General features: G+C 41.7%; 1 protein-coding gene across 2 annotated transcripts in view; it reads right to left on the bottom strand.

Moving 5' to 3' along the window:
- Positions 1–1737: 1737 nt before the first annotated feature.
- Positions 1738–27925, bottom strand: part of ca5a (carbonic anhydrase Va) — a 43321-nt gene continuing 17133 nt past the window's right edge. Inside the window, exons 3-7 of one of the 2 annotated variants that reach the window (XM_078210748.1) lie at positions 27324–27442; positions 23676–23771; positions 22852–22914; positions 10487–10642; positions 1738–2727 (exon numbers count right to left, since the gene is read on the bottom strand). In XM_078210748.1, coding sequence (XP_078066874.1) covers positions 2584–2727; positions 10487–10642; positions 22852–22914; positions 23676–23771; positions 27324–27442 — 578 coding nt within the window. In that variant the 3' untranslated portion in view covers positions 1738–2583. The remainder of the gene's footprint in view (positions 2728–10486; positions 10643–22851; positions 22915–23675; positions 23772–27323; positions 27443–27925) is intronic. The other variant, XM_078210749.1, reaches the window with a different exon arrangement.

The following is a 27925-nucleotide window of genomic DNA, read 5'->3' as shown; positions in this document are numbered from 1 at the left end:
CCCTGGCGCTGTGAGGCAGCAGTGCTAACCACTGTGGTATAGATATTTTAAAAAGAATGAACAAAGTCAGTGTTAGTCCTATAGAAAATGAGCCTGGGGAGTTAATAATGGAAATAAGGAAATGGCAGATGAATTGAACTGATATTTTGCATTGGTCATCACTATAGAGGACACAAGTAACATCCCAGAAATGGTTGTAAGCTAAGAATTGGGAGGGAAGGAGTAACCAAGAAAATTACAATCACCAGGGAAGTGGTACTAATAGTATGACTAGCTTGATACCAGACTTGTCAATTGAGTTACAGCTGAATGGTCTTAGCTGCAATGGCATATCACTGACATGTTCTTCCATAAGCCTTGCCTCCAGAAGTCCCTTTACCCCCCCAAGATTTGAATGGAACTGAAAGTCCATGATGATTCCACACTCACCTATCAAACTGCCCCAGGCTTCTCTTCCCTCGGTGAGGTTCCTTCAAGAAATCTGTGGCCAGGCAGCAGAAGCCATCCTCAGGAACAGGTTTTTACACTTGACTATCTTCCATCCAGTACCCCCCCTCCCCAAACACCCCTTTGGTCTTCCCAGAGTTAACATCCTGCTACCCTTCCCCCCCCCCCCCCCCCCCGTTCAGCCCCCCTTGCCACCCCTATGCCATCCCCCTCTCCCCCCAGTACCCTTGAGTCTTTCATCCTCCCCAGGTACCCTGGAACCTTCCTCCCAGTTTCTCTTGACGAGGCCCCCTGTAACCTGGAGTCTTCCTCCCCAGTAGCACAGCGGTTAGCATTGCTGCCTCATAGCACGAGGGACTCGAGTTCGATTCTCAGCTTGGGTCACTGTCTGTATGGAGTCTACATGTTCTCCCTATTTCTGGTGGGTTTCCTTTGGGTGCTCCGGTTTCCTGCCTCAGTCCAAAAGATGTGCTGGTTAGCTGCATTGACCACGCTAAATACTCCCTCACTGTACCCAAACAGGCACCGGTGTGTGGCGACTAGGGGATTTTCACAGTAACTTCACTGCAGTGTTAATGTAAGCCTACTTGTGACACTAATAAATAAACTTTAAACCTGGAGTCTTCTGCCCCTGTATCCTGGAGTCAATCCCCCAGTTCCCTTCCAGTGTTACCCCTGTCTCCCTCTAGTGCTAGTCCGGTCACCCTGCATCAAGCCTGGTCACCGAATCACACCCGTTCACCCCCGAATCAAAGCCTGGTCACCCTTGAGTCAAAAGCTGGACACCTTCTGAGTCAGAGCCAGCATCCCTGAGTCACAGTTGGCACTCAAGTCAGGGCCAGTACCCCTGAGTCAACCCCCTTAATACGCAGAGCCACTTTGCAAGTACTGCGCTTACCTCCGAGTTCCCGTCAGAAGGTGTTTGCCAGTGCAGGCCTTTTGAAGCCAGCCATAATTTGCACTGTTCTGATATCACACCGCTGTGGATGTATTTTTTGATGGCCTGAAAACGATTCCGGCTTATGGGCCCGATAATGAGATGCAAAATGTATTAAAATGATATTCTCGTCACTGAATGGCAGGAAAGGGACTGAGAGGGCAGGCCACAACTGAGTCAAACTTTCACGTTGATGTAAAACGCAACTTTTACTTTTTTGATATTTTCCGCTCCCATTGCCAAAGCCTCCCAACACTAAGAGGAGCGGAAAATCCCAGCCCACATCTCAAGATGTGAGCTATCTTTAGTGTCACACTTTTGCACCAACTCAGACTAGAATAATATTCTGCATGTGGATAAACACCTCAGAATTTTATTAGGGATGCATAAATTGTACATATATTGTTTTCTCCACCATCTTTCAATTTTCCTGGTCCTGTAGAACAGTCAATATAACTTTTGAGATGGCGGCCAGAAGCTGCATAAAAGTGTCAATCATATATTGATCTTCAATCATCCCTCTAAAATTGCACAGTTGAGATTAGGCACTTACCCTGTTGCAAAATATAAACGAGATCAGGAAAGAACAATTTGAGTAGATTATTACTATTCAGGCTGTTATCTTGTTGCATAGTAGTTTGTAGCACCAAAACATCACCACTGTGTATATATTATTTTAACTACCAATTATTTTACTCCATTTGGTCTCATTTTTATAAGGTATGCTTCAATTTTCAATAATAAGCATCATAAACTTACACATTACATCTGCCTTTAAGCAGTTGAGGTTGAAAATCAGAGATCGTTGTAGTAAACCCCAAGTGTTCCAGAAAACATACTGTTTACCATCTTTCAACAAAAAGTAAACAACCAGAGCAGTTTAACTTAGTGTTCTTTACATAAACAAACATTGTTTATGCTTATTGAATGACTAAAAAATGCCTAATGACTGTATAAAGTTTAACTATACAGGATAATAAGAAATAGCCCAATAATTTCTAACCATACTGAATGATAAAAAAACACTGCTATACATGTCTATTACGCATTTTAAAGGACAGTTGAAATTTCTATATGTATGTGTCAAAAAAAAATTAAGTGATTTCTTTTTCTAGTTTACCCAGATATAAAAGTAAATTAGTATCCTTAAAATTTAAGTAAGGCTTGTAGGTATGTTCGCTCAAACAATTTTCCAAATTCTATTGGGAAATACTGTTTCTGAAAGATGGGATTGTTGAATATATGGTCCGTTTCAGTAAAGGTTGCACTGGTCGATAGTTGTCCACCATATTCTTTTGCTTTTCCCCAGCAGATGTGTAAAGCAAACTGCGAAACATAGCCAGCTGTAAAATAATTTTTTTAAAGTTACAAGAAAGTGGCCTCCTCTTAAGACAACACAAGCAGAGCAATTTGTGGAGTTCATGAAAGAAAGGACAGAATCACAGAATGCAATTTGCAAGACATCTACTAAAGTATCATGCAACAGAAAAAAACTTAATTTTTCAGTCTCCGTATATCAGTGGTTGTGTACATATATAACAAGGTACAGCACCATGTTAACCCTGTTAGCAATGGTGAAAATCCAAATTGCACAAGTCTTGATTAAATACACAATTATGGAAGCACTGAGAAGATATATGATCTATATTTAGATATTAATAAATGTTTGGGGATTGATTAGCTCTGTTGGCTAGATGGCTAGTGTGGTGTTAATGATGTCAACAGGAGGCCTATCTCCCCTAAGGTTATATAATCAATTGTCTCTCTCTGTTGGAGAGAGATGCCTATAATTACTTTACCTAGAAACGTTTACATTGAGAATATTTATTGCTGCAGATATTGATTGATACCACATGCTCTTACAATCTAGTCAGATTTACTGCATTCGTGTTGTGTGATTAATCTCCAAGGACAGAATTTAATGGGTGGCAGGGTCAGTGTTGATAGGGATGCCCCATGCCATTTAATGCTCCACAAGATTTTTGCCCCTCCCAGTTTCACAGAGCTGCTGGATCATCTGACTGGCCAACAGTTCCATAGTCCTAGTAGTGCCACCTGGGACTACAAACAGTCTCAGAGTCCTCGACCAGCTAAAGATGGGGGGAAGGAGGTGGGGAGAGGTGCGATGAGACCTGGAAGGGGTGGAAGAGTGGGCACCTTAACAGAAAGACTGGGGGTGGAAGAAGCAACTGGAGGGTTTCCAGAACTTGTCGGGAGGGGCACCTGATGTGGAAAGGAGGTCTTTAGGGAAGTGCGCTCCCTTTCCTGCCTGAGACTCGAATAGGGTAACTTGCTTGACCACCACCTGACCTCCTCTTGTCAGCTCAAAATTGAGGTTGGGTGGGAAGTGACGATTAATTGGCTGTTCAAGCCTCAATTGGAGTAAGGGTGTGTGGGCTACCCTGGGCCTCGTCCACCTCCCATAAAAGTGAGGTCAGGTCAGGGGTGGGCAGGAAGTTGATGGGAAGGCTGTCTGGATAATTCAACCAAACTTACATACCAACCCTGTAGTCTCTCCCACCATAAAAACCCACTACCATAAACTGTCCATCTCCAGAAACCTTCCCATGCTTTTGTTATCTTTAGTCCTAATTATTCCAATGGTGGTTTGACTGATGTCCCATCTTCCACTATCCATAAATTTGTACATCCAAAATTCTGCTGTCCATTATCCTAACCTGCACAAAGTTTGTTTCAATATTATGCTCATTGACTTACATTGGCTTCTGGTCCATCAGAGGCTCAATTTTAAAATTCTATTCCTTGTATTGAAATTCCTCTATGGTCCCTACCATCCCAATCTCTGTAACCTCCTCCAGCCCTCCATGCACTTTGCAATCCTTCAATTCAGGATGCTTTTGTACCCACCTTCCTGCTTTACTCCACCATTGGAAGCTATGCCTTCAGCCATCTACCTCCTAAGCTCTGCAATTCCCTCATTAGGACTTTCCATAGAATCCATAGGATCCCTACAGTGCAGAAAGAGGCCATTCAGCCCAAGAAGTCTGTACCGACTCTCCAAAAGAGCATCTGACCCTGGTCCACCACCCATGCCCTATCCTCATAACTCTTTGCATTTACCATGGCTAATCCACCTTACCTACGCATCTTTGGACACTAAGGGGCAATTTATTATGGCCAATCACCCTAACCTGTACATCTTTAGATCGTGGGAGAACCAGAATATCTGGAGGGAACCCTCGCAGACACGAGAAGAATGTGCAAACTCCACACAGTCACCCTAGGCTAGAGTCATACCCGGATCCCTGGTGCTGTGAGACAGCAGTACTAACCACCGTGACACCCTCTCGCCTCCTTTACGCCAGTTCCTAAAATGTAACCTCTTTAGTCAAGCTAATAGCCATCAGATCAAAAATGTCCTTCAATATCAATTTTTATGTTCAGTACCTTGGAATATTTCACTATGTTGATAGCTCTATATAAATAGAATGTTTTATCATATTTACTTCTTGTGACAGGATTTTATTCTACTTGGAAATCATGCCTGCTCTACCATTCAGTAATACCATGGCTGATCTTATTGTAACCGCAACCCCACATTCTTGTGAACCCCTGGTAACCTTTCACCCCCTTACTTGTCAAGAATCTACCTCTGTTAAAAATTTTGAAAGGCTGCTTCCACAATCTTTTGTGGAGAAGAGATCCAAAGACTCACGATCCTCTGAGAGAAACAATTTCTCCTCATTTCTGTCTTAAACAAGTGACCCCTTATTTTGAAACAGTGACCTCCAGTTCTAAATTCTCCCAGAAGAGGAATTGTGGACTTCTCCCTGTCAAGACCCCTCAGAATCTTGTATGTTGCAATAAAATACGCTGGAAATCTGAAATAGAAACAGAAAATACTGGAAAAACTCAGCAACTTAGGTAGCATCTGTGCAGAGAGCGAAACAGTTCACGTCTCTGACCTTTCATCAGAACTGGAAAAAGTTAAAAATGTAACAGGTTTTGAGCATGGATGGGTAGGACGAGTACAAAAATATGATAAGGCAAAAGACTAGTGACAGAAAAAAAATGTCCTACAGGGACAAATAAATGGAGATGGGGCAAGAAAAGAAACAAAGAAACAATAGATGTGCCTGGAACAGTTGTGCTGCTGGCCAAAAGAAAAAAAAACTGAAACAAAGAAAAAGAAATAATGGAGGCAGAGTTTACAATCTGGAATTGTTGAACTGATGTTGAGTCCAGAAAGTTCTTTTGTGTCTAAGTGAAAGATGAGGTACTATTCCTAAAGCTTATGTCGAGCTTCACTGGAACAGTGCAGTAGGCCGAGGATGGAAATATCAGCGCGAGAGCCAGGCGGAGAATTAAAATGACAGGCCACCAGAAGTTCAGGGTCATACTCACGGTCTGAACAGAGATGTTCTGCAAAGCGATCAGCCATTCTGTGTTTGGTCTTCCCAGTTTGAAGGAGGCTACAGTGTATGTCGCGAACACAGTGGAGGACTAGATTGAAAGAAGTACCTGTAAATCACCGCTTCAACTTGGAAGGAGTGTTTAGGGCCTTCGATTGTGAAGAAGAGGTAAAAGCAGGTGTTACATCTCCTGAACTCATGTGGAAAGTTACTGTGGGAAGGGAACAGGGTATCGTGGGTGACTGAGGAGTAGACCAGGGTATCACAGGATGCTGAATGGGTAATGAACAATGTGTATTTGGGAAAAGTACCACCTCCTCCTGTGCTTACAGAATTAGAATAGGGTATCAACACTAAAGTAATCGTTTTGTTAATTTGAAGGCTTTTATTAAATTGCATTGAAATCTTCACTTTTGCTTTTCTTGAACTAAAAGCTTCAGTTCGCTATGCTTGTTATAGCCTCACAGGAATTGAGAAGAATGAAAGAGGCTATGTGGCTCATTCTGTCTGTGCTGGTCAAAAAAAAGAGCTACCCAGCCTAATGTAATTTTCTAGCTCTTGGTCCACAGTTTCGTAGACTCTTCAAATGCATATTCCAGTACTTTTTAAATGCAATGACAGTTTCTGATTTTACTCCCTTTTCAGATAGTCATGGTAACCAAGGGCTTTAAAATTAGGTATCATTCCATTGGTGCTCCTCTAAATCTTCTCCAGGAATTGCTTCCCATGCATAATTCATAAAGGTTCACCTGAGTAACTAAAGTTACATTAGGTTCTAAGATAAGCATGAAACTTGTGACAAAAATGCTTTGAACTGACGTAAAGAAATCACAATCAGCATGAGATCCTGAGTGAGTCTGTCAGCCAATAAGCCTTGCTGATGTCTAGTTGGTGATATTATAGGTATTTTTCCCAGCACAAAAAGCCCATCTAATTCTCCCAGCCTTACCATATATACGAAGATAACAAACAGGAAGATTCTGAATGCCAAAATTAGAAATACTGTGAGTTCTTTAAATCTTCATTAATCATCTGATATTCTCAGGTAACCAGCAGTTTTTTTTTACAAACAAGTCTGCATTTTGGTTGTGAGACCTGAATTCCATCACTGCAACTAATAATGCTATAGGTGCTATGTGTGCAATCATAACTTTAAAACAAATCGTATAATCTTACATGGCAAAGAACAGTACTTAGAACTCAGGATTTGCTGCTTACTGTACAGAGTTTAATAGCTACGTAAATTTCAAAACAACAGATTGTTAAGAAATATAGCTGATTTAAACAATTTATATTTGCTTTCTGGATATTAGAAATAATGGGCGAGATTTTCCAGCTGTGTTCGCTTAAAAGCCGGAAAATCCTGCCCGAGGTCAATGGACCTTAGCATGGTCCATATCCCATCCACTGTGGCAGGCGGGACGGAAAAATTACATCCAATACATCCAATGTATTTCTGTACTTGTGTGTTAAGAAATGGTTAAAACTTCAGTTAGTTTCATGTTAAAACAGGTACCTTCAAGTCTATGGCTTTTAGTTTTACTTTAAACTTTGCGTGCATTGTAATTGAGGTTTTATAACATGAAAGTAAACAGGGTTTAAAAAGGGAACTAGGCTGGTGCTTAGCAGCCACAGGCTCATATTGAACAGCAAAAGCATTTTTGGGTTCACTTGGAAATAGGCAATCAAAGACACTGTTAACAGAGGCTGACCATTGAGTCAAGGGCAGAAAGCAAGTCCCAGAAGCTAAGGAACAGATAGTTCCAAAAACCAGGTAATGAACAGAGAGGTCCCAGGAAGACTGAGGTAAAGGAGACAAATAACCGGAATCTAAACAAGGTACTATTCACTGAAGTTAAAGAGAAGGATAGAGAGAGGCTCCTAGTCAAAGACAGCTGCAAAATGCAAACCTGGAGAATTCAGCTTGTGAGAAGCCAGACATATGAAGTAATCCTAAGGTTGGTGACATCTTAATACAGCCTGTGAGGCAGTGGCATTCTGTGGCATGGGTGGGTACCTGAGAGATTGCATGGAAGCTTGAATGTACATGACAATCCAAGGCAGAGAAATACTGGAAGGAGAGGTGAAATCCTGGATGTAGATCCTTGGTGAAGGTATCTGTGAGAAAGCTTGTTTGGGAGAAGATTTCAAAGTATGGTTTTCGCAAGTGGAGATTAGAAACCCTCCTGTTGCATCCAGAGTTTTAGTGAGACCAGTTGGTTCACAGTGTAGCGAGCATCTGGAGAGGATTTGATGGGAAATACACAAAAGTTGTTTTGGCTGGCATCTGTCATTTGGTGCGTATGACCACATTTCGCCCATTAGTTTACATGGGCTGTGGACTTATGGAGAATATTAGAATATAAGATGTATTTTTTTAACTTGTGCAATCCATAGAAATCTGTATATACCTGTAAAGGTATAGCTGGGTGAAGAAGTGGTGTATTATAGTAAATCCTTTCTTGTTTATTAAATGTCCCATTCTTTGTTAGAAGTTAATTGGCAAACCTATAACTCTATACATCCACATCTCTAAGCAAAAAATAAAAGTTATGATCTATTGAGCTGGGGTTCCACTCTGGGCCATGACTGTCCAGTAGTAACATGAGCTGGGATCGTATCAAAAGATTGCTATGCATTTCACGTCCAGCTCATTTCCTGTCTGTTGTGGTTTCTCATGCAACAGATTTCATGGAACCGGATATCAACAAGTAGTGCATCCATCCCACTAACTGTACTTCTAGTATGCACAAATAAGAAACACATTTAATGTTTGTGAAGAGACCAGTGTGGAATGTAGCTTGCTAACTGTGATGGTCTCTGTGAGATGGTCTAATTTGTATTAATTACAAAGTATTTACAATCAGAAACAGACCACTCAGCACAACATGTCCACGTTGGTGTTTATATTCCACACAAACCTCCTCTCATCACTCGTCATTTAAACGCACGTGACAAATATCTAGTTCCTGGTTCATGTTAGAGATAATGTTTAGTTCTGGAAAGTTTAACCGTAGAAAATGGGATAAATGCAACTAAAGTGCCACAGAGTCTATTACACTTAAAAGCTTGTGGCCCTGTTCACAAGGAGTTAACAATTAGATGAGATGGAGCCTGTAATGACCAATCTTTTTGGGCCAACTAAATAAACTAAATCAAATTAACGAGGGGACAAATTAAAATGGGCAGCTCCCCAAAGAAGGGGAACTGCCCGAAACAAAAGACAAAGTGGAAAGGAAACTTAAAACATCAAATCAAAATGTGATAAAGGGGTCAATAATGCACCCCAGTCCCTGCGGTGCCCAGCAGGCACGGAAGGTGTTAACGATACACTCGGAGGCCTGTAATGACCCATGAGGTTGGCCTCTTGGAGTAACTCTTTCCCTGTTTGAGGTAATGATCACCTGCACCAAAAAGATTGGTATTGATCACCTGCCCAATCAGGGAGTCCCACCTGTGTGTATATATTGAGGAGTGTCAGGGCTACTGACACTCTAGATTCTGACTTTACATCTGAAGCACTTTTAGGAGTGGAATTGAGTTTGTAAATAAAAGGAATCTGGTAAAGGGGTCCTAGCCTCTGAGAAGTTATTTCAGAGCCATAAAACAGGAGATGGGCTTTCTTAGTTAGAGAAACTAAAGGAGGGATAATTGGCTTGGAAGTCAGTTTGAGGATAGACCAGAGCAAGCTTTGTCATCATGAAGATGACTGGAGCTTCAGGAGTTTCTCTGGTTTCAATTTACCTGTGTATTTACTAAGAGTGCAAGTGTTCAGCAGCAGGGGAAGAGGCTGGATACCAAAAGGGTGATGCTGTTAGTAGGCTCAAGGCAGTTACGGCTGTAAGAAGCCTTGCAGGCTACTGATGCAGCTGTTGGTTGCAGTTTGGACTTCATCTGGTTGGCAGTTGATAGGGAAACCTTTGGAGCTGTTGGCAGGCTCCAGGCAGTTAGGGCTCAAAGAAGCCCTGCGAGCCATTGGTGCATCTGCTGATTGCAGTTTGGACCATGTCTGGTTTGTAACTAGGGGAGGCGATGGCCTAGTGGTATGATCGCTAGACTATTAATCCAGAATGTTGGGGGGACCTGGGTTTGAATTCCACAAAAAACATCTGGAATTACGAATTTACTGGTGACCGTGAAACCATTGTCGATTGTCGGAAAAACCAATCTGGTTCACTAATGTCCTTTAGGGAAGGAAATCTGCCATCTTTACCCGGTCTGGCCTACATGTGACCCCAGAGCCATGGCAATATGGTTGACTCTCAACTGCCCTTGGGTATCTAGGGATGGGCAATAAATGCTGGCCAGCCAGTGATGCCCATGTCCCACGAATGAATAAAAAAGCTCACAGGGAAGTCCTTGGAGTAATTGGCAGGCAGTGAATCTGTGGAATTCACTACCACAGAAAGTAGTTGAGGCCAAAATTTAGTGTGATTTCAAGGAGGAATTAGATATAGCTCTTTTGGCTGAAAGAATATGGGAGAAGGCAGGTTCAGGGTATTGAATTTGAAGATCAGCAATGATCATAATGAATGACAGAGCAAGCCTGGAGGGCCAAATGTTTCTATTTTCTATGTACGTTTCTATGTCACACATCTATCTCCACATCATGTTTCTATGTAGCTGCCCAAAACTGCACTGATTACTCCAATTGTGGCCTTAGGATGGTGTTCTACAACGTCTTCGGAACGCATGTATGTTGCAATTAAGAAGCAGTTAAAAATGTTACCTGTTCCAGACTAACTTCGATGGGGTCCTTCATAATAACCCAGGTGACACATTCAGTTCGAGGTGGCGAGGTCAGAGAACCAGGGTATGTCCAGTAATCTGAACAACGTGGAATCAAGCAGGCGGGATCAAAGTTAAAGAAATCAACTGCTGCGTCCTGTTGGTACACAAATTAACTACATTTTGGGCAAAGAAAGATAACCATTTTCATGTTATGATTTCTTGATTATTTATGACATCAGGTTATTTCTTCTGTTCCAGATGTTTCTGAAAATTATTTATTAAGTGAAAAGTAATTTTAGGGATGCATATATATTTTGTTTTGGGTTTCTTCTCCCTATAATTGGCCCTGACGAGGTGAAATGGACATGTGTCTTTACAACTCTTTATATTCAATGCATTGTGCTACGATGCGAAGGTTGTCCCCTTTTGAGACGTAACACCGAATTCCCCCAAAGAGGAATGCCTAGCCTTGTAATCTGTTAAGTGTGTGGGAAGTTGTGAACTGTTCTTCAGTAACATTTAGTGGGCAACTAACAGAAATACTTGACACTCACTTTAAAAGGAACACTTTGCAATTTATTTATTTAACTAAACATGTAACATACCGAATAAAATAAGATTCTAATGGAATGTTGTTCAAATAAATGCAATGCCCATTCATTAACAAAAAATAATAGAATTTAGTCACTCAAAAAATATACAACCAGGTTTTGTGTCTTTCGGAACCTTCTGGAGTTTCCTGGTTGATTTCTCTGTCTCTAAGTTTCTGATTTGGTACCTTTTGCTGGTTAGGTGGTGCGTTCTCTTAAAAGATATCTGAAGCTGACAGAGTGGAGAGCTGCTCTTTCCCCCTCGAGATTGAGAAGTGGCAGTTGCTATCTCTCATTTTTCCCTTTTGCACTCTTTTATGCCTGTGATGACCTATCAATTTTCCTACAATAGGATTAGTCTGGTTTTGTCAACACCATCAAATTCAAATGTTACAGGTTCCTGATAATGCTTTAAATTGATTGGGCAAAACCTTAAAAAAAAACAGGTTCTCTTGTCAAGACTATTTTGACTTTTTGATACAAAGGTTTCAGCTTGAATTCTGTGTGTACTTTGCATTTTAAACTTCCCAGCACTGAAGCAAACACCAGGTTTTAAAGGGACCACATAATGTTTTTTCCCCTCTAACATTTTTACAATTTTTTACATCTTTATCAACATCAAATTCCAACTTCTCAAACACAACTTTGCAACAATTGACATGGCATTCCAACAACATCCTCATTAAAACTGAGGTCATTAAATGGAAGCAGAATTTATTTACCCTATTTATACTGCAGGATTGATCCCACTGGAAGTATTTCTTAATAATAATCATCACCATCAGCAACTTGTATTTACATTAAATGCACAATATAATTCTCCTGTGAAGTATGTTTTATAAAGTAGAATTAGATACTGAGCCATATAATGCAATCATAAGGCAGATAGCCAGAAGCTTAGTCAAAATAATTGGCTTTAAGAAGCATCATAAAGGAGGAAAAAGAGGTAGAGAGGTTAAAGGAGGGAATTCCATGGTTTTGGACCAAAAGAAGCTAAAGGTATGGCTACAATGGCAGAGCAATTAAAAATAGGAAATGTTCAAAAGGCCAGAATTAGAAGAATGCAGGTTTCACCTTTTCCACACAACCTTGCAGCATAGAAGGAGGCCATTGTATGTGTACCCCTCTTTATTGATCCAACAGTTCCATAATTCTCTCTGCTTCAGATGCTGTTTCATTTTTTAAAAAAGAATTTAGTGCAGCATCAGGCACTAGAAGGGGTTGGGGAGGGGGGATGGTTATCCTGAGACTTGTTCCGAGATTATTCCGGAGCTTCTCTCTCATCCTGGGAGATGAGTAGGTTAATAGAGTGGAGATGCATCTGTGAGAGGCTTTTGGAAGTGGACAGAAAGTTTATGAAGAAATTGCTCATGCTGGTAGAGCTTAAAAGTATCAATTAACTAGCATGGAACATCAATCTGGTAGAGGTCTGGATGAGATTGACGGCCTTTGAAATTAATGCAGCATTCTATCGAAAGTGTCATCCAAGGACTCTAGGAACGAGCCATAGTAAAACTGAAGACAATGGACTCCATAGGGAAAATTCTCCAGTGGCTCAAGTTATACCTAGTGGACAGGAAGATGGTTGTGGTTGTTAGAGGCCGATCATTTCACTCTCAGGATATTATGGCATTATCCAAGGCCTAACTATCTTCAATTCCATCATCAATGACCTTCCCTCCACAAGGTCAGAAATGGGGTTGTTTGCTGATGATTGCATTGTGTTCAGCTGCATTTGCAATTCCTCAGATAATGACAGAATCAATGACCATACGCAGCAAGATCTGGACAACCTTTAGGCATGGACTGATAAGTGGCAAGTTACATATGCACCACACAACCACCAGGTAATGATCAGTGAGAGAATAACCACTTCCCCATGGTTCTCAACATCACAACATCGTTGCCAAACTCTCCCATCATCAACATCCTGCAGCTGTACCATTAACCAAAATTCTAACTGGACAAACCCATAAATACTCAGGATAACAAAGTATTTATAAGCCAAATATTCTGCTGCAACTGGCTTCCCAAAGACTTTCCTCAAAGCATATGTCATGAGTGTGATGCAATATACTTCCCTCAATGGTTTCAGCTCCAACAACACTCAAGATGCTCAGCAATGTCCAGGAAAATTACACCTTCTCCATGATTATCCTCAACACCAGTGCCCTGCAAGGCTGTGTCCTCAGGCCTTTATTATACTCCTTATACAGTTATGACTGTGTGGCCAAATTCCACTCACTCAATTTTCAAGTTTGCTGGTGACACCACCGTAGTGGGTTGGATCTTGAACAATGATGAGACGGAGTACAGGAAAGAGATAGAGAATCTGGTGAAATGGTGCGACGACAATAATTACTCCCTCAATGTCAGTAAAATGGTGGAGATAGTCATCGACGTCAGGAAGCATAGTGGAGACATGCCCCTGTCTACATCAACGGTGATGAAGTGGAAATGGTCGAGAGCTTCAAGTTTCTATCTGTCCAGATCACCAACAGCCTGTCCTGCTCCCTCCACGCCGACGCTATAATTAAGCAAGCCCACCAATGCCTCTACTTTCTCAGGAGGCTAAGGAAATTCGGCATGTTCGCTATGACTCTCACCAATTTTTACAGACGCACCATAGAAAGCATCCTTTCTGATGTATCACAGCTTGGCTCCAGCTCTGACCAAGACGGTAAGAAACTACAAAGGGTTGTGAATGTACCCCTGTCCATTATGCAAACCAGCCTCCCATCCATTGACTCCAATCTACACATTCTGCTGCCTCGTATCCATTCGTTCACCACCTGCGCACCTTGACTGCGGTGTATATTATCTACAGGATGTTTCGTCACAACTAGCCAAGGCTTCTTCAACAGAACCTCCCAAACCCATAATCTTTCCTACTTAAAAATACAAGAGTAGCAGGCACATAAGAATACCAGCATTTCCAAGTCGGATACCATTCTGGCATAGACATCTATCAATGTTCCTTCATTGTCTCCGGGTCAAGATCCAAATAACATGGTGGAATATCTTCACCACACAGACTGAAAAAGTTCAAAGAGGAGGCTCATCTTTAGGGGCAACTACAGATTGGAAATAAATTATGGCCTTGTTAGCAATGCCCATATTCCAAGAATTAATTCCATGTCAGGATGGTGTGTGATTTACAGGTGATGGCATTCCTATGTGCTTGCTACCCCTGTCCTCAGATGCCACAGGTTTGGGACCTGCTATTGAAGAAGCTTTGGTGAGTTGCTTGTTACATTTAACATTAATTTATTTTGCGCAAAAAGGTATAGATTCAAATGCATTACCTCAGTAACTCTTTCGCAAAAGACTAAATGCTTAACTAAGATAGTTCCTGAATAAATTTCTCCTAACCTTCTTCAATTTTTTAGGCAGTAATTTAAAGTTATGAATACTCATCAATTACTTTGCTAGGAAAGGAAAAAGTCTTTGCTTTCTCTAGTAGGGTGCTTAAAATTGTGCATAATACTTTAAATATAGTCAAACGTTGTGCAAAATGCTTATATTTTATGCTTTTAATGCAAAAACCTGTAATTGCCATTGGCCTTTTCTATGAATGGATTAGTTTTCTCTCACACTTCCAAAGAAAATGTATTAAATCTCCACACCCTTTGGTATCTTTCCATAGAGTTTATGCTTCCATTCCTCATTTTCCTTCCAAAATATATTGCCATATTTCTCTGCTTTAAATTACACCTGCCACCTGACTGTCCATTAGCCTATGTCCTATTGGCTATTTGCCAAACCTCACTTTTGTGTCCAAAGAACCATAGAATTCCTATGGTGCAGAGGGAGGCCATCTGGCCCATCAAGTCTGCACTGATTCACCGAAAGAGTATCTCACCCAGGCCCTACCCTCCGCCCTATCCCTGTAACCCCGCACATTTACCACGGCTATTCTACCTAACCTACATATCTTTGGACACGAAGGTGCAATTTACCATGGCCAATCCACCTAACATGCACATCATTGGCATCATCAGCAAATTTTGATATTTTGCTGCTTACACTCAAATTTCAAACACAAACTCACAGGTGAACACCTCTCAAAAACAAAACTGACCACAGCATGACTTCTGGTGGACACTACTTTCTACCTTTCTCCAATCCAAGCAACATCCATTAGACCCATTCCTTCATTTCCTGTTCATCATTAAATAATTTTCTATCATGTCATTGTTCATTCCAAGTACTGACCTAGTTAAATGGCATGTAATTGGCAGGATATGACCCCAGGTCTGTCAGGCACATGCTAATCCGATAATGAGATGTGACATGTGGTAGGTTTGAAATTGTTGAAAAAATTTCTGTGTCAAAGTTTTTTAGGACATTTCTTCACATCATGGGCTGAATAAAACGGTCCTGCGCTGATAGCGGGTTCTGCACCCAGAAATTCCAACTTCTGGTTGTTTCAAGCCTGATAATACTTTTTGCTGCCAATTAGTGGCAAGAGCGGATTACAAATCATCAGCCCACCCAATGTGTGCTGCATGGAGAGGGATGTCTAGTCTGAGAGGCTGCAGGTCTTGACCAGGAACAAGGTCATAGCCAGCTTTATAAAGGGCCCCATGGCACAGGTCAGTGTCAGGTATCCTAGCATATGCTCATTGAAGAGGAAAAATTGTGAAAATTTCAGAGTTTTGCAGTCTTTCCAGGCAAGTCTATTGTAATTTGAGCTTAGGTTTGCTAACTATTTCAAGCTTCATAGGTGGCAACATTTTTATATATCGGCAAGCCTCCCACCTTTTGACATGGAAGAGTTGTACATTAATAACTAATTTCCATGGATAGATGCCTGCACCATTGCAGTATAGAGAGAGGTGAGCCAAAAGGGGCAAAGTGGTGCCCTCCTGCGTGCAGCTGAGGGCAGACATGATCAGCTAATTCTGAGTACTGGGAAGAGAAGCAAGCCCACAATACCCAAGAGCGAGCCCGTACAGGCGGGGTTATACCCAACATGTAAGTCCCTTGAGGAGGAAATGTTTGCCCTGCCAGAGCCAAACATTTCCTGGAGTATAGACAGTGACGTGATTAGAAGGAGGTTTGGTTCTATTGGGATGTCAAAAAGTATCAGACTGCATGATAAGAGGAGATGGCTAATGTTGGTTGAAAGGAGGTTAGGAAATATGCAATGTGTTTGGTGAATAGAATTCATACATTGGAACCTTAAAAAGCTTCACGATCAGAAGCTTCAAATCATTGTCCAAGGTTTCGCAGGGTCTTCAGAGTTCATTTATGCATGTCAGGCCGTGAAAAGGTTTATGTGAACCATGTGATGGAGAGGGGGTTAAATAATCTGATACTCAATTACTCCCTGACTGATTTCTGTTACAGGTGAAGCAGTGCAACAAACCTCAAGGAAGCCTCAGGAGGTGCAACATCTTTTCTCTGCATCCAGCCCTATTGCAGATATTAGCACGTGGGTAGGGTTCATTGCATCAGTCAGGGGTTATGAACACACTGATGATGGCACTTCATTCACACATGCAGCTATTGGAGTGTGGTGGAGCAGGCCACAGGCAATCGGAGGAGTATCCAAGGTGATCCAGAGACTGATTCCAAGTTGGATATGAACCTCTGGAGTCATCCATACGGTGGCAAATGCTAGATGTTCAGTAGGAAGTTCGTGAAGATTTTGCAGAGGGGTTGTGTGCTGTGGCGCAGACTGTGAAGATGTCTACCAATGCCATGAGGGCAACGATCACCATTCTTCGGATCGCCAAGCTTCCTCCATAGACAGACTAGTGACTGTCCTGGACAGGCAAATTGAGCACGCTGCAGATGCAATCGTTGGGATGTGCTCCTGGCCCTGGAGCAGGATTGGGAGTATGGAAACATGGTCAGCCACCCAGCTCCCTCCGATTGGCAGGGAAGACCAGTCAGTCCTTGTGGCAGGGAATGAACTGCAGTTGCCTCCATCTGGAAGTTCTTCTCAAGGCACTATTGATGGGGGCAACATCTTCTCCATTCATCAGTCACTGACACTGGCCATGATCATTGCTGCAGTGACTCAGGACTCGCACGTGTCTCAGCAAGAGTGTCCTGGAGTGGCTGGCTGGTCAAGGCCACTGCCGCACAGAGAATGCCAGCCATAATCATACAGGTGGTAGATCAGATGCCTCTCCCAAATGCAGCTGCAGGAGAGAGGGGCATCACTGAGCCAGCACACTCGTAAACATGTTTGTAAATTTCCACATTAGTCACAGATAGGGGCATATGGATGACATGTTTCTTTAATGGTGTTGATATGCCTTGAAGACTTGGGAATAAACACAAAACTCACATTCCCCCATGCTTATGTTCTTATTGGTAGTTGTAGCTGTGTGACTTGTGTTTGAAGGTTGAGGTAAGAAATCAAAGATTAAGCGAGGATAGGAAGAATTGCATAAATATGTGTAATGATGAAGATGCTATGGACATAATGGCTTTAGCACTCTCATATATTGCAACTGGGAGTTGGAGAGAATATATTTTACTAAACCCATTATTGTTCTTCAAAGCCTGAGTTGTCTTCTGCACTGAATCTCACTCAGTTGCAGATAGCTTCATTGCTGCCTGTATACTATTGGGACAGCAAAAGGTCTCTCCTAAATGGTTTTTTGGGCTCTTCCTGAACACTGGGGTATGGCATTACTCTGTCCCCTGCCTGAGGACCCACAGCATTTGAAGCCTCCTTGTGATCCCTCATTCCTCTCACCCTGCTTCTCTTCCTCCTCTTCACTGGAGGTTGTATCTCCAACAAAGACCACAATACCCATCTGTCTCAGAGTTTTCACCTCATCCCATGGATTACGTGCAGGAGGATATTCAATGAACAATCAAAAGAGCCCGCTGAATGAGAAAGTCTAATGACAAAATATCCAGTACATAACTACCCACTGAAATGAGCCACCCCTAGAGTCAGCAGAGTTTGAACTCCAAAGCTGAGACTCTGCTTTCAGCTGCAGTTTCCAAACCCATCCAGACAAGCTTGCCCTTAAAAAATGGTGTATTATTGTTCTCAGGCCTTATTATTCCAGTGAGATAGGTAGCTAATTGACTCCACTGGGTTTGAAATTGCCATTTAAATAACACGGTCAGATTACCAGCTTTTTGACCCACCTGCGTATGGTACTATTGTAAATCAGTGCAATGATATCATGAATGGACATACAAACAAGGAGCAGTAGGCCATTTGGCCCTTTAGCTTGCTCCGCCATTCAATAAGATCATAGCTGATCCGATAGGATTAAATCTGCACCCCCCCAATCCCCCACCCCCACCTTGAGAACCTATCACCCCTTGCTTACTGAGGATATATCCACCACTGCCTCAAAAATAGTCAAACACTCTGCTTCACAGCCTTTTCAGTAAGATAGCTCCAAACATTCATAACCCTCAGAGAAAGAATTTCACCTCAACTTTGTTTTAAATGGGCGACCCTTTACTTTCAAAAATGACCCCTAATTCTAGATTCTCTCACAAAAGAAATCCTAACATCATTATGTCCCAAAATACGCTCCACAAAGTGGGAAATGCTCCCGATCATGGAGCGCATTATTCAGCTGCACATGTCTGTGAAACATTTTATGAAAAGACTTCTGAAAATTCATAAACACTTTGTTCACTCCATTTCCTTTACCTATTCAGTCATTTGTTCAATGTGCTATATTAAACTTGTTTTCAACAAATTCAGAATGGCAATCCTCTGTTAATCCATCCATCGCTAAATGCCCACTAATTGAATACTGAATTCTGGATTTCAAATGTTTTCCAAAGACTTAGATCAGAATATGACCACTTTCACGCCGGTGGCAGTGAACAGAGATTTGGCTGGCTGCCAAATTTTCCAACTTCGTTGTAGCGGGAGCGTGGCGTGAACAGCATTTAAGAGCACCACCCTGCCACCACTCCCCCCTCCCCCCCCCCCCCCCCCCGCCCCGGCCCCCGCGATTTCTATTAGCTTGTGTAGAGATATTCGATATATCTCTCATTAATATAAAGTAAAATACTGTGGATGCTGCAAATCTGAGATACAAATAGAAAATGCTGGAAACGTTCACAAAGTCTGGCAGCATTTCTGAATTTTGGGGTCGGACAGAGATAGGACAAGTTCCCTTTTCTGCTTGGGGTAGTCTGGTCTGGAGGGTGTGGTCTAGTGGTCCTTTTGTTAGAGGGTGGCATGTGGCTGGGGGGGCACCAGGATATTGAGTTGGGAAGGTTTAGTTGGGGAGTGGGATGTGTTGGTCTTTCTCTGGATTCTTTTTCTTATATTCTTTGTTTCTCGGTCTTTTTCTCTCTTATTTTGTTGGCTTTGTATCATTGGGGGTGGGTGTGGCATGTCACATATATAGTCAGGTTTTTGGGATCGGACTGAGAGAGGACATGTTGTCTTTTCTACTTGTTTTGCCATTTTTCGTTTGGCTGACGTCCAACCCTTGTTGCCCCTTGAGGTGCCTTGCCCTTATATGTGACTTATTGTCGTCTTGTCCCCTGGAGCTTTTCCTTTTTATTCATTTTAGTCTTTTGGTGGTGGACGGGGGTGGTGGACGGGGGGGTGGAATAGGAAAGTGGGGGTTCTTTTGTTTGTCAGGTATGTAGGGGTGTTTTTGTTGTACATGTGGGAGAGATGATGGGTCAGGGGGACAAGGAAAAAAAGGGGGGGTGTTGGTGGGGTCCCTGGTGGACGAGGGTACTGGGTGCATGGGTCTTGCTGTATGTTAGGTAGTTGGAGAGGGGTGGTTGTTGAGGTGGTGTGTATTAAGGGGAGAGGGCTGTTAGGTTGGGGACTTGTCTTGTGTTCCCGGGGGTTGGGGTGGATATCAAGATGGTGTATGTGTTGGAGAATGGTTCTGTGGAAAGGGATTCCTTTTTGTTTGTTTTTTTGAGCTGGGGAGATTTTGTGTGCATGTTGCTCAGTAAATCTCTGGATTGAGGACGCTTTTCCTGGGAGGTAGTAGGTGGGTTGTTGGGGGAAGGCTAGGTGGGGAGGTGGGGAGAGCACCTGGAGGTTCCTTGACAGGGGTGTTGATAGGTGGGTAGGGGGTTGGAGGGTTTCTTTTTTATAGGGTGGGAGGCTTTTCAGTGGGTTTGGGGAGTTGTTTCGGGTCTACATGGTTCTTAGGGGTCAGTCGAGGAGAGGAGTTTGTATGTCCGAGTTGGTTGTGTTGGTGTCTGGAGGGTGGAGGAAGGTCCCTCCATTCATAGAGGTTGGACGGGGGTTGCATTCCAGATGGGGAGCCGGTTGCTTTGCTTTGGATTCTCGCCCTTCTTCCCTTATCCCTTTTTTTTGGCTTTGGAACGTTGAAAGCAGGTGAGGTGTCCCCCCAATCTACTGTTGAGTGGAGGGCGGGTGTGTTCCGCTTTCCTTCTATTCCCTTTCTTTTCTTTTTGGCCCTTCTCCCCTTCTTTTGTCCTTTGTAGCGTCTTGCCTTCAATGTAGCGGCTGTTGTATTTTCTATTGGGGTCATTTCCTTCCCTCCATTCCCTGTTTTAGACGGAATTACGGTTAATGTTTCTTACTGAAGTCCAATCATTAAAAGATCTTTGAACTGAAATGCTAATTCTGTTTCTATTTCCACGGATGCTGTTGGACTTGCTGTGTATTCCCAGCATTTTCTGTTGTTGCATCTTTCTCCTTAAATGACTGTATAATCACCCAGTTATACATGAAGTAGCACATAGTTTGGCCTTAAAATAAAGTTAATGGTGTGCTCATGAAGGGGAAATCAAAGTGAATAGATAGGTAGTCCATAATTTTGGAATTACACTTGAATGCTATAAGAAAGTTGAGTTGGGATGGGGCACCTTAAGCTGTAGTGTAATACAAAGGTATTTCAGGATGTTGATGTATGAATGAGGCAATGGAGGCAATGCTTTATTTGGCTATTGTATTGGACACATGCAGATTATTGTTGCATAATGGTACTTCAGGTGCTTAGCTGATTCTGCTATGAAATTCTTGTTGAGTCATGAATTTTGTCTTCTGGCCAGGGTTTTCTTCCTTTGGTTGCTGCTACCTGTATTCATGTTTGTTCCATGGCAAAGGTCTTTTGTGGAGCAAAGTTGTGCAACACACAGCAGACGACAATAACTTTGGACACCTTGGCTGGCTTGTATTGTAATAGCCTTGATCAGTGCAAGCAGATCAAGTGTCTCACCAGAATCCTGTTGGCATGTTGTCTTGTTGCATCACATTCAGGTCTTGTTGTTGGACATCTTAAAGAAGTAAGCAATTATGGCTTTAAGTGATATCCATGGTTCCCTCATGGTCTTTCTGGCACTCAAAATAATTGTGGCACTGTAAATTGGTATAAAATGAAGGAATTATGGTTGTAAGCATTTACGTGCAATGGCAATATACCAGCAGCACATACATGGAATGGAGGCCCTTCCTCTGAAGGGATACATTGATAGGGTACAAAGATACAGGATTAAACATAAGCGGTTTCAGACAGAGAACAGGAAAAACCTGCATTGGGTTGTGTGGCTTTGGAATGTTTTGAGTGAGTGATTGAAGCAGAGATCATGCCAATATTTAAGAACAGGTCAGATAAATTGGTGACAGCCTTTTTGGGAATCACAATTTCCGCATACATACAGACTCTCTTTGGATATGCCCAAGCAGAGGATTGTCTCATGCTGTACAGATAGGAGGGAGCATCTGGGCCAATCCTAACTAAATTATGAAGGTGAAAATATAATGGTGTTGCATGCCCTCCCTGACAATTTTCTTCTTCCTAAATAACATGGAAACACACAAAAACCTGGATTTGGCAATATGCAAGATTCCTTGGAAAATTGGCAAAGTTGGCAGATAGAATGCAGCTTTAAGAGGTAGGGTTAAACCGCTCAACAGCAAAGACACACTAAAATAGATGAAAAATAAACAGAAGGGCCAGGATTTTCCAGTTCCACCTTATTAGGAATCATTGTGGGTGGGACAGAAAATTTGACAAACCAGACAAAAGCCCGTTTATTTCGGGTGGGACTGGAAAATCCCAGTTAAGGACATAACAAATCAGGCCACAAAAACAGCATCAGGGAAGGGTCTTCCTTTCAGCAGTCACTTTAAACATGCTCCGAGTCATGAAGTGCTATTCAAACATTTCAGCCATATGATGCAATCAAATTTACATGTTTTTTAAGGCCCTAAATAAACCTTGTACACAACAGGAATGCAAGCTTTCATCACTAGATTAGATTAGGTAATGCATGCTAAATGTATAGCTGCTGAGCAGCCCTTGGGAGAAGTCAGTACCTGGTGTGCAGCGATTGTTGGGCACTTTTAAGATTTTACTAAAAAAAGCCCCATTACTGCAATTGAATGAGAGTGGAATATTTCAAAAAAATAGTTAATCAGGTGAAGTTGAAATTAAGTAATCCTGTTGGGACATTGCAGAAGGGACTTTATGGGATATAACTGAGAGTGTTGGATAGTAAAAATACTTGTGAATAGTGGAAAATTATCCTGCACTGATGTCCCCACCTTAGGTGAATGCACAAGAAAATCTACATGATAAAATAAAGTTTTTTGATAGCCGCCAATATTTGGCGCCAGTATTAAATTTTCACTTTAGAAACTGGAAGAATTAAGACTGTGACTGTGATTCCTTAGCAATAATATACTTGAATTAAACTGTTTGAATATACCCTATCCAACTGTCCAGTCAGAACCACCCCTGCTTTTTCAACTGGGGAGAACGTCAATAACATAAAGGGGGAATAATTGCAAGTGAAAGAAAGAAAAACTAACTGAACCTAGTCATCCACCTACCTTATGTTTAACAGCTGGCAATGCATCCACAAGTTTCTGTAGATTATCATGCCTTTTTCCAAGCTTTTAATAAAAGAAAATATCAATAAAAACTTCATTATGTACCAATCAAAAATATATCTCTTACACAATTCTTTTGCATGTTGATACTCTGTTGGAGCACAGTTTCTTTTATTATTGAGATTGTTTGCACAGGGTAGACTTTCTTCTTTCCTGCACTATGGCAGTTGGCAAATCCCTGGCACAGGAAAGAATGAAATGGGATACAGATACAAGGCGTTTGCATCAAGTCTGCTAGCATTCTCTACACTGGGATTTTCTGAGGATTATCCTATGGTAGGTGTAAGTCCAATATTGCTATTATCATTCTTTTTCCAATTATAATCCTTGGACAGCCAAAGAATCATGGCACAAGGCCCTACTCCTAGACACATGCAGAGTGGAAGATAGGGGAACTGGGTTCCTAGTGCCAGGCTGAAGTAAAGGTTGGCAAATGGGTTTGAAACTTAAGACCTTCTCCACTTCCAAAAGATTGGAAGCACTTGGGTTCTTGTTGCCATTGCTCTCCGTAGGCTCTGATATTGACAGCCAGGAGCACAAATCTCAGGTCTGCAGCTCTGATAGGACTTTTAGCCTGATTTGTAACCACATAGCCGAGACAAAGGGCAAGCCTGTGTCTGGAGTGTGTCTAGGCTACACAGTGCAAGTTATAACTTTACAGGCACAGGACTGTGAGGTGATCACTGAGTGTCCACAGAGAAAAATCTATTGTTATAATTCCAGATGAGTAATAATCTAAATCACAAGTAAGTGCTCAGTTTTACCTTTAGAAATACTCCTATAACTGCAAGGCCATTTTCAGACAGAATGGCTTCATCACTGTTGTTGCATTTTACTGGATTCCAGTGAACCAAATGAAGCTAAAATAGCAAGAACAAAAGTTTGTTAAATCAAGTTTATTTATCAGTGTCACGTAAGCTTACTTGTAAGCTTACACTGCAATGAAATTACTGTGAAAATCCCCTAGTCGCCACACTCCGACACCTGTTCGGATACACTGAGGGAGAATTTAGTGTGGCAAATCCACCTAACCAGCATGTCTTTCAGACTGTGGGGGGAAACCAGAACACCCGAAGGAAACCCACGCAGACACGGGGAGAACGTGCAGACCCTGCACAGACAGTGACCCAAGCCGAGAATTGAACCCGGGTCCCTGGCCACCGTGAAGGGCGGCACTGTGCCACCCTTCATTGTCTAGTTGTGTATTTTAATGCATCACACATTACAGGTAACAGAAGAGTCACCAATTAAGACATTTTAAAAACAAATAAAGCTTAAAGATCTATTCACATCACAAAGTTATACTTATTTTCCTCTTCCAATAGTTTGATGTAGTGATGTACATATTCGGTATTGAAATTGAATTTGGTAATAATGAAGTTTGTTTCAGCAAGTTTCATCCTGCACAACGGGAAAATACTTCTGTTTCATGTACGGTAACAACCCAAGTTGGCTGACAGGCATATTACTTATTATAAAAGGTACAAATCAATAAATACAAGAACTTACATTCATATAACACTTTTAAAGTAGTAGTATGTCCCAAGGCACTCTACATGAGTACTAATAAAAATCAGCAGAAAGGAACTGAAGGAAATGTTACAACAGGTCACCAATAGCTTGGTCAAAGAGCAAGGTCTTAAAAGAAGGAAATGAACAGACAGAAAGTTCAAAGGGGACTTTCAGAGCTTAGGCTGAAGGCACTGCAAGTGGAGTGGGAGATGCGCAAATGGACATAATTGTAGGAGTGTAAAGAGCTCAGAGGATTGGCGGCTGGAGGAGGTTACAGGGATAGGGAAGAGTAAAGACATAGAGGGATTTGCAAAAAAGAATGAGAATATTGAAATGAATTCATTGTCAGACTTAGAGCAAATGTAGATCAGTGAGAAAATGGATGATGGACGAATGGGAAACAGAGTTAGAATGAAATGCATACTATGATGCTGAAAGGAGAAATAGTAGAGGTTCTAATCATCATTTTCCACTCCTCTTTGGCTACAGCAGAGGATTACTGACCTTGTACCATTGTTTAAAGAGGAAGGGGTAGCCCAAATAATTACAGGCCAGTCAGTGCTGGGAAAATTGTTAAAACAAAATCTAAGTGATGGTTGGCAGAATTTAATGCCATTTTGGTGATGGCGGGGTACATAGCAGGAGGGACCCATGCTGTCTTCCTGACTCCACTCTGATTAAATCCATAGCAGCACAATAAATGGGACGCTTTCATTCCCCACTGTCAATCTCATCCTACCACTTGAATTAACCGGGTGGTGGCTCGCTATGTGTGGAACACAACAAGCAAACCGATGCAGGGTTGCTTGCAGGCTCTCGGGAGGTGTGGGGACTATTCCTCGTTCAAAGGCACTCAGTGCCCGATGCACAGACTTGGCATTGAGAAAGGGAGGAGACCATTGAGAGCTACTCCTCTGACCTTGCTTCTGACTCCTGTTTCCCTCATGACCCCCTGCCTGCCATCATTCACCTTGAAGCCAGTGATGATATCTTTGCATAGAGTGAGTGTCATACCAGCTGCAGCCACCACCTCAACAGTGGTGCTGACATTCAACAGAGCTGCCAGCCTCTGATTGATCAGCAGCTTTCACTGGGCTACATTTCCACAGGGTCCTTGATCCAGGGCAAGGCCTACTGCATCCAGTTAAATGCCTGAGTGACACTTAGTATGGCTGACCTTTCCTAAAAAGAGGTGACACAGGGCTTTTGCCTGATCTCTAGCTTGCAGGAAAATCTGGCGTTACCTCCATTAAATACCGCCTGGTATAAATTGCCATTTAGAGAGTCAATGATTGGTCAAGGACAGTCAACATAGATTTGTTGGGGGAAGGTTGTGTCTGACTAGATTTACTGAATTTTTTGAGGAGATAACAAGAACAGTTGATGATGGTAGTGTGTTTGCTGCAATCTGCATAAATGTTAGCAAGATTTTTGGCAAGGTCCCAAATGGTAGACTTAATAAAAGCCCATGGGATTCAATAAGAGGTGGCAAATTATATCCATAATTGACTCAGTGGCAGAAAGCAAAGGGTTATAGTCGACAGATGTTTCTGTGACTGGAATGTTGTTTCCAGTGGGTTTCTGCAGGCTCACTAGGTCCTTTGCTATTCATGATTTATATCAATGATTTAGACTTAAATGTAGGGAGCATAATTAAGAAGTCTTCAGATAATATGAAAATTGACTGTGTGGTTGATAGATAAAACACTAGACAGACTGAAGCTAGAGTACAATTGAGCATATTACAGAAAGGGTGTGATCACAATGGAGAGAGAGTACAGAAGAGATTTATGAGGATGTTGCCAAGAATTAAGAATTTTAGCTATGAGCAAAAATTAGATAGGATGAATTTGTTTTCTCTGGAACAAACTTGATATGAGATTTAGTTGAGATATAAAATTATAAGAGGCCTAGAGAGTAGGTAGCGAGATGGGTGTTAAGAGAGTTGGTAGAAAGGACATTTCTGTTGGCAGAATCAGGGGACATAGATTTAAAATAACTGGCGGAAAGTTTAGAGGGGAGTAGTGGAAAACAATTTTTCATCCATAGTTATTATACGGATCTGGAATTCAATGCCATGAAAGAGTAATAGAGACAGAAAAACTTAATATAGGCATCTACAGGGCTATGAACCAAGAGTTGGGTTAGACAGGATAGCTCTTCTTCAGCTGGTATGAATATAATGAGATAAATTCTGGTCCACAAATCTTTATATATTTCCATTGAAAGGAAATAATTTTCTCCACTGGCATTCTGCAATAAATTCTTTTTTCCGATTCATTTGTGGGATGTGGGCATCTTAAGAAAGTTGATAATTGCCCAGACTTATTTTCCCTTGAACTGAATGAGAGGACATTTTAAGAGTCAATAACATCGCTGTGGATCTGGAGTCACATGTAGGCCAGACCAGGTCAGGATGACAGGTTTGTTTCCCTAAAGGATATTAGTAAACCAGGTGAGTCTTTACGACAATTCACAATGTTTTCATGGTCATCATTGGAATTTTAATGCCAGATTTTTAATCTGACTCAAATTTTACCATCTACTGTGGTGGGATTCGAACACTGATATCCAGACAATTACTCTGGATTGCTAGTCCAGTGACATTATCAGTAAGCTACCACCTCTTGCTTCAGGTCAAAATTCTGCAATTATTTTATCTGCTTTTAGCGTTAACCTGTGTCTCATCCTGTGACAATGGCCTTTCTAGGTTGCCTATAGTATGCAGTAACAGTGGAGGAACCTGCACTCTAGTTTGCCCTACCATTTGGACCTTGGCACCAATAAGGAGGGGAAATCACTATATTAACCAAATTCTCAATTCTGAATATTCTGGGCTATTTTGAATTGTGTTTTGGAAAAGAATTTTAGGAAACAAATGCAGAATTAAATCACCATACCTCTGCAGGATACACCTGATTGTTGACAGTATGCTCTGATCCACGGTCACTTTTTGAACCCCAGTGGAAATGAAATTGCTTCAATCGGTATTGGTTCTTCAGTGGTCCACTGCTAATAACTGCAAGTGAAAACAGCGACATAACATTTCAAGTTAGGTTTCTATTTTAGGCTATGTTGCTATCGTAATTTTTAAAGCAAACATTTAACTAAAAGCAAATGCATATTGAGTTAACACACCATATTTTATATATAGCCTATGTATATTGGTAGATTTTGCTCTTTGCTTTTGCTCTTGGGTAATCTGGGACCTGGAGCACAGATGCACAGAAAGGAAACAGATAAAATCCATGGAGGTTGGTCTCTATGGGAATAGTGTATCTCACTGGCTGTATCCTTTCTGAATGCCACTAACAACCAGTACTGACATGCATTTCTTATTTTCTCCAGCATCATTGCTCATTGTTCTGCCAAACTTGAAATGATAAACTAACACTTGAATGAGCTAACTCACTTACAATATGAATTACAATCTTGTAATGCAAGTTGATGTTATAAAATCACTTGTTTTTTAAAAAAATGTTCCAATACATTCAAAAAGTAA

This window comes from Mustelus asterias, chromosome 4 (genome assembly GCF_964213995.1).
Source record: "Mustelus asterias chromosome 4, sMusAst1.hap1.1, whole genome shotgun sequence".
NCBI classification, from domain to species: domain Eukaryota; kingdom Metazoa; phylum Chordata; class Chondrichthyes; order Carcharhiniformes; family Triakidae; genus Mustelus; species Mustelus asterias.
This window is presented reverse-complemented; position numbering and strand designations above follow the sequence as displayed.